Source organism: Pteropus vampyrus, unplaced genomic scaffold (assembly GCF_000151845.1).
Source record: "Pteropus vampyrus isolate Shadow unplaced genomic scaffold, Pvam_2.0 Scaffold11, whole genome shotgun sequence".
NCBI classification, from domain to species: Eukaryota; Metazoa; Chordata; class Mammalia; order Chiroptera; family Pteropodidae; genus Pteropus; species Pteropus vampyrus.
The window spans coordinates 18,718,792-18,725,711 of NW_011888792.1; the positions used below are offsets into that span (position 1 = coordinate 18,718,792).

At 30.9% G+C, this 6,920-nt stretch overlaps 1 protein-coding gene across 5 annotated transcripts in view; it reads right to left on the bottom strand.

Annotated features, from left to right (window-relative positions):
- Positions 1–524: 524 nt before the first annotated feature.
- Positions 525–6,920, bottom strand: part of NUDT12 (nudix hydrolase 12) — a 14,102-nt gene continuing 7,706 nt past the window's right edge. For all 5 annotated transcript variants that reach the window (XM_011378794.2, XM_011378810.2, XM_011378816.2 and 2 more), the window contains exons 5-7: positions 5,603–5,716; positions 3,319–3,518; positions 525–2,361 (exon numbers count right to left, since the gene is read on the bottom strand). In XM_011378794.2, coding sequence (XP_011377096.1) covers positions 2,251–2,361; positions 3,319–3,518; positions 5,603–5,716 — 425 coding nt within the window. In that variant the 3' untranslated portion in view covers positions 525–2,250. The remainder of the gene's footprint in view (positions 2,362–3,318; positions 3,519–5,602; positions 5,717–6,920) is intronic.

Consider the following 6,920-nt stretch of genomic DNA (forward strand, 5'->3'; position numbering starts at 1 on the left):
TGGCCTCATCTTGGTTGTTCTGTTGTCTTTACCCATATCCCTTACCTGATCTTTAAAAGAATTACTCAGTCATTTTTTTCCAATTAAATGAAATATGTAGGCTTCTATCTAATTCTTTTAGTCCTTCCATGAATAGTAAATGAGTGAAAAATTAAAAATGCAAAGGCTGGTAATATTATGCAATAAAAATAGACATTAGAGTAACTTTAAATTTGAAGATAAAAAATTACTGACATATATATGTATCTGGAAGCCTGTGTGTACATATATACATACACATATGCTATATACATGTATATGTCTGTGTGTGTACATATATATACATATGTATGACCCAAAACTGTAAAATTAAAATTTAAATAAAAAATCTAAGTCTTCTAAATATGACAACTTTGAAAAAGGCTTTTGTACTTTTTGTTTACACATCATTAATTCTAAGTAGAGGATGATGACTGAAATTTGGCTTTTTCCACTTTCTCAGAGGATATTTATCAAATCATATTAAAAACACACGTAACACATAAAACAGAAAATAGATATATGTTTTAATGTTTTGTTACTTTCATTTCCATTAGACTACATTCATGGTTACTTGAACCTCTACCATTTCTTGGCTATTCCTTCTACTTACATGTAGCTATTCACTTCTTAGAGATTAGCAATTTAAGCATAATCATTAAAACAATAATGTACTTGGATACTGATTTTCCCTGAGTACAGGATTAAATGTCAAAAACTAAATATATAACTACGCTTTGTCAATACTTTGTATTTTGCTTTGCTATCCTAACATTATGGAAACTTGAAATTTTTGATGTAATCTTAGGATCTGTAAGTATTAAAGGTACATTTGGAGTCATTATACTTCGTAATAATAAAGGCACATCACTTTCTATATTCCTATGTAGTTCAAATTTTATATATCATAATATCGTGTGAAAGTCTTAATTTTGTTGAAAGCCCTGATATCAAAAAACCTTCATCAATTACTAAGAAAATAATTGTTTATTAGTAAATAAAGTTTTATCTAAGAAAATTATTTAAGTTAAATGAATTTTAGTAGCTAAAATTTTAATTAACAATCTTTGGTAAACTGAATTCTTATTGTCTGATACTTTAGTTTATTCTATATATACTTTTAGTAATAGTTTCTACATTCTATTGGAGGGGGAATCCTGCACTGGGTTATACACTACAGATTGTTTTAATTAAGTTAATAAATTATAATTAAGTAACTTAATTTTAAAATATGACAATTCTATGTTGCAAAATTGTAAACTATGTATTTACTTTCTAAAGGCTTCTTAGAATGTGTTGATTTAAGGCCAAAACCAAGATGTTATATTTGAATTTAATAAATGTTGTTAGTAATGATTATAAAATCTTTTGCTAATGTAGGTACCTCTCTTATCAAAAAATGACATTTGTTTTAAGACTTTGAGTATAACTAACAGATAAATAGATTAATTAATTTTAGGTTTAAGGAAGAGGTCCCAAACACAATGGTATACTCTCACTTAAGCTATCCTTCCACGAGGGCATCATATTCTGATCACTAGCACAGCTGTTAAAATACAAAATTCTTAACACTGATGAAAATAGACTAGTAGCAACAGTAAAACCATAGCACTGCTATAACAATGCAACCAGAAGAAAGTGAATTATAATGGGAAGATGAGCAAAAATCAGCTATTGACAATCAAAAGAATCTTTGTGATAATGAAAAGACTAAAAATCAAGCTCAAAATTCATTAAAATTATTTGCCTCATTTCTCAAAAAAAGATATGATGTAAAGCCAGTGTTTTTATTAAATATATAAATCCATCTGGGATTTATTTAATATCTGACCTTTGAGGAGAATTCCTTTAAATAGGTTTTAGTGATTGGTCTTTAGTGTTTGGTCTAATATGAAGTGCTAAAATTTAGATTTATTTACATTTTCAGAACATACTTCTTTACAACATGATTTCTTATTAGAAATACAGTTTTGTGAGATGAAATTGTGGAGCACAAAAAAATGTTCTGAGAAGGCTGACTCAGATTTAACAAACTCTGAGGCAATGTGGTAATTTATAAAAATAGAAATTGTATCATCAAGATGAAAAGTACACTTTGAAAGTATTTCCAAAAGCCAATATGATATTTTGTGTTGTGATATTTTTTAAGGAACATGGACATTTCTAATCTCGCTTGAGGAATAAGTGGTATTAGAAATCAATTACTACTCAGTCAAAGTCTAGTTATTTGATTTAGAGATTGGGGTTCATTCTAATCCAGTGTTTGATTAATTGATGTGCGATAGCTCGGCTTGGTGGCACAAAGAAGGCCTGCTTCTTCCCTTTGGTCAGAACATCCACGACCTAAAATACACCACAATAACATGTATTAGTATTTCCAATGATATCATATTAAATACCATTTATATGCTTATACAATTCAACTAAAATGTGATGACTGTTACTGTGAATAACAGCAGTGGAGAGTGACAACATTCATATTCAACATGAAAAATTTAGTACAGTATCTATAGTTGCTTCAATGAGTTAGTGATTCAATTCTAGAAAGGCATATTTCTTTAAAAAACGAGGTCATGAAAAAGCAAAGTATATGCTCCACATTTATTTTCAAAGTGAAGTCAACTTCTAGGACAGGTTCGGTTTTACAAAATTCTAAAAAAAAAATCTAATTTCTGCTTTTTGAGCTTGAGCATAAAATAAATTTTGTGTAGACAAAGTCAGAAAGAATTTCAGGTCTTTAGTATTGTAGTGTATCCATCCATCTGTTTTCTGTACAAATACTTTGGGTCATGCATAACATAGACAAGTAATTTATCTCTCATTATATTACTTAATGATGGCATTTAAAAAAGTTTTTGTGAGTATATGTTTCTTATACAGTTTCGTCATTCTTGTCCTTAAGTATATTTTAAAATGAACAAGAACTTTTCAGAAATTTTAAGCATTTTTACTGAGTTTTTTGAGAGATGTTTTAAAGCTATAAATTAAAATATAAAACGTCTAAGAATGATATTACTGTTTCTCATCTCTGAAATAATGTTTATCTATTTTAAGTCCATTGAAAGGTATTAATATGAAGGAATGGCATTTGAAATTAGAAAATGGCATAGAACCATCATTACTAGATGAATCTTACAAAATGAGTTAACATAGGACAAACCAATTACACTGTAATCCATGCATGATGAATGGGCCATAGCCATTCATTCAACTTGTTGAAAACATGTAACCCTGTTGCATGCCTAAACCAATACAGTCAGAGAACAATCAATAGAAGAAAGAAATTAAATTGAACTTTACCTGTTCTCTCGTGAACCAGCGGGCATCCTCTATTTCATTCTTGTCAACTTTAATTTCTGTAGACACAGCCACAGCTAAGCAACCAATCATTAAGGAGGAGGGCATGGGCCATGGTTGACAAGAGACATACTGAACATGGCCAACTTTGACTCCACTTTCCTCTTCTACTTCTCTCCGAACAGCATCTTCTATTGTCTCCCCTAATCAAATGGGGCAAAAGAACAGGTAGTTGATGAACATGCCCTGGATAGTTTGTGTTCCGATTGGTTTAAACATATGGAAATCACTTTGGACAGAAACCCAATTCAAAGAATCAGAAAGCAGAAACCTAAAACTAGACCAGAATTCAAGAAAACATTATATTTAAAAGTATATGACCATATACACAATCAAAATACCAATAAACTTTATTTCTTAAAGGTCCTAATTTTTAGTTACAGTTTAAAAATTATAACACCTACAACTATCCAGCACCTACTACTGGCTAAACACTATGCAGTATTTCATTTATGGATTATCACTAGTTATAAATATCACTATGTAATTTTTATAAAAAGCTAACATTTTCTGCATTAAAATCTTGAAACTCTTTTATGTTGTTGATTATTGCAGATTACTCTTTTCAAAATAGTTAAAAAGCCACAAAGATGAAACTTAATGTTTTTCTTTCTAAATGAGTATTTTCCTCTGGATGACTGTTAACTCAGCTAATGATAAAATAAAATGATTCCTATAAATGTATTTGATTTGTTGGAATTGAGAATAGAATAGAGAGAATAGTTTCTAAATTAAAGTTTACCTAGAAGTTAGAAATATTTTGCAATATTTAGAAATATTAGGGATATTTTGCAAAATATTTTTGCAAAATATTCGAAATAAACAACCAAAACAAATATAGGCAAAAAATATAAGCATGTAAAATTCAGAGATAAAGATAATTGTATGCTTAATACACACTTGTAAAAGTTGCTCCATCAGCAGGGAAATGAAAATGACAACTATGATGACATATTATTTCACACACATCAGAATGGCAAATTAAAATGTCTGAAAATCCTAGCTTGGTGAAGATGTGGAACAAAAGAAAATTTCATGTACTGCTAAAAGGAGTGTAAATTGGCCAAGGCTCTTCAGAGAACAACTTGGCAATCTCTAGAAAAGGTTAAGATGCTTGGATCCTATGATGAGCTAGCAATTCTATTCTCAGGTATATACGCTAAATAACTCGCAAATGTGTCCTAGGAGTAGTATAAATATATTCATGGCAGTATTATTTGTAATATCAAGAGCTTTAAAGTGAGCTAAATGTCCAAAAGCAGAATGAATAAATGAATTTCAGAATACTCACAAATGGAATGCTATACAGCAGTTAAAAAAAAAAAATAACCTAGAGCTACTAGAGGCAGCATAGTGATTAAAAGCTCCCAGGTTTGAATCTGCACCCTACCACTTACTAGCTACTTGACCTTGGCAAGTTATTCAGTCCTTGTGCCTTAGTGCCCTATCTAAAACTGCTTTAACAGTATCTAACTTTATAAAGTTGTATGAGGATCATATAATTTAATATATGAAAAACCTTCAAAACAGAGCATGGCTATAAATATGTTTACTATTATTATTTATCAATGCAGGTTACTATTAGAAGTTGAGATTAAACATGTATTAGATATATTCATTCATTTATTCCACAAATATTTATTGAACTCCTACTACATAAGAGGCACTGCTCTAAGGTAAAATCTTGATACACCAGTGAATAAAACAAAGTCCTTGCCCTTAGGGAACTTACTTTCTGGTATGAGCAGATAATAGCTAGCTAGCTAGCTACATATGTGCACACATACATGCATGTATACATGCATACATGCATACATACATACCATGTTTGGTGGTGATGAATGCTACAAGGAAAAGTCAGGTAGAATGACAAGAACTGTGGATGCTGGGTATAGCGCTAACTAATATATTTGAGGCTATCAGGGAAGGCCTTTTGAAAAGGTAACAGCCGAGTCTAGTACAGAAGTGAGGTGTAAATCGTGCAGATACCTTGGGTAATGGCAACATATGAAAGCTATATGACAGAGTACTGAATTTTTAGAACAGACAAAATTATTCTACTTGTCAAGACAAAAATTATATCATTTAAAATACACAGAAAATATTTTAAAAATCCCAGTTTTATAATACGATAATTTATCAAAGATTTCTCAAATGCTGTCAAAAATTTTTATTTGAAAATTATTAGCTAAATGAAAATTATAAAAATTATTAAGAAAAGGCTTACCAGGTTCAATAAATCCAGCAAGGCAAGTAAACATGCCTGGGGGAAATCTTTTCTGCCTGCCTAAAAGACATTTGGTCCCATCTGGATGAATAACTTGCATGATTACTACTGGATCTATCAAAAAAAAAAATCAGACGTATAAATGACAGAAAAAAATAATTTAGACTCATTGCATGAAGTCACTGTCTAGTGTGACAATAAAAAGACTTTAGTTTCTAGTTACAAGAGGTTGTTTCTTTCTACCTAGTGACAGAGTATTTCAGGGAAGTAGCACAGAATAATGTCAGATAAAAGAAGATCAATTTTGCCTTCCTTCTCATCTTAATAGCAACACGTATTGTGTACTTAGGTATGCTATTTTTGAATAAAAAAAGTTTTAGAAGGTAATACATGGCATGGAGAAAATTCAAATTTTATCATAGCAAATGTAGTGAATTTCCCTCTCTCCTTTCCATATCAATTCTTAACAAAATGATTTTAAAAGCTCTATGTAGCTCTATGATTAAGTCCACTAAAAAAAGTATATTTGTATTAAATAACAATTAATCTCTCCAGAAGTCACTGATTTATTGAATTATCCTCACTAGATCATGACCGAGAACCAGGAATATAAAAGGCTCCTGAGCAGCAAAAACAGATCACTAAACCATGCATTTTACTCTCAAACCTCCTTAGCTGTTGCTGGGTCTATGTGTTTTCAACAGTTTTAAAGGGCTGGGTTATCTAAATCTACAGCAGACTCAAAGCAGGCAATTAAAAGACAGACAGAAGGTACAAGCAGATACCAGGCTATACTGCTTATGGGATGTCTCAAACAGGTACTGAATTTTGGGGCTTTTTTTTTTGTCTTTGTACTAAATGGACCCGGATTAGTGAGCTTTTGAAATCATGTATCTCAACAAATTCATATTGATTAACCTAGGGATAAGAAATGGCTAATTATGTACAATGTCCTTTACTTAAAAGTCATGAAGGTATGTCATAGTATTTACAGTCTTATTGGTTATTAAATTAAATATGCTTTTAATAAAAAGGTTAACCCCTCAGCTACTCAAAATCTTGTCTTTCCAGAATGTCTCATTCCATAAGATTCTAGATGGCTAAGATTTCACTGTAAAAGGCTTACCAACTCTTGGATATGATGTGTTGTGAACACCATGGAGGCTAGGACACTGTTCTTTTAAGCACACTCTTTTATAGCCACCTTCTTCAATTTTAGTTGCACTTCCACAGGTTGGGCAGAACTTATATCGACTGTGCCATGCAAGAACAGATCTTGCTTGAGCTACAACCCCTTTAAGAGAAGCACAAAAAGTTT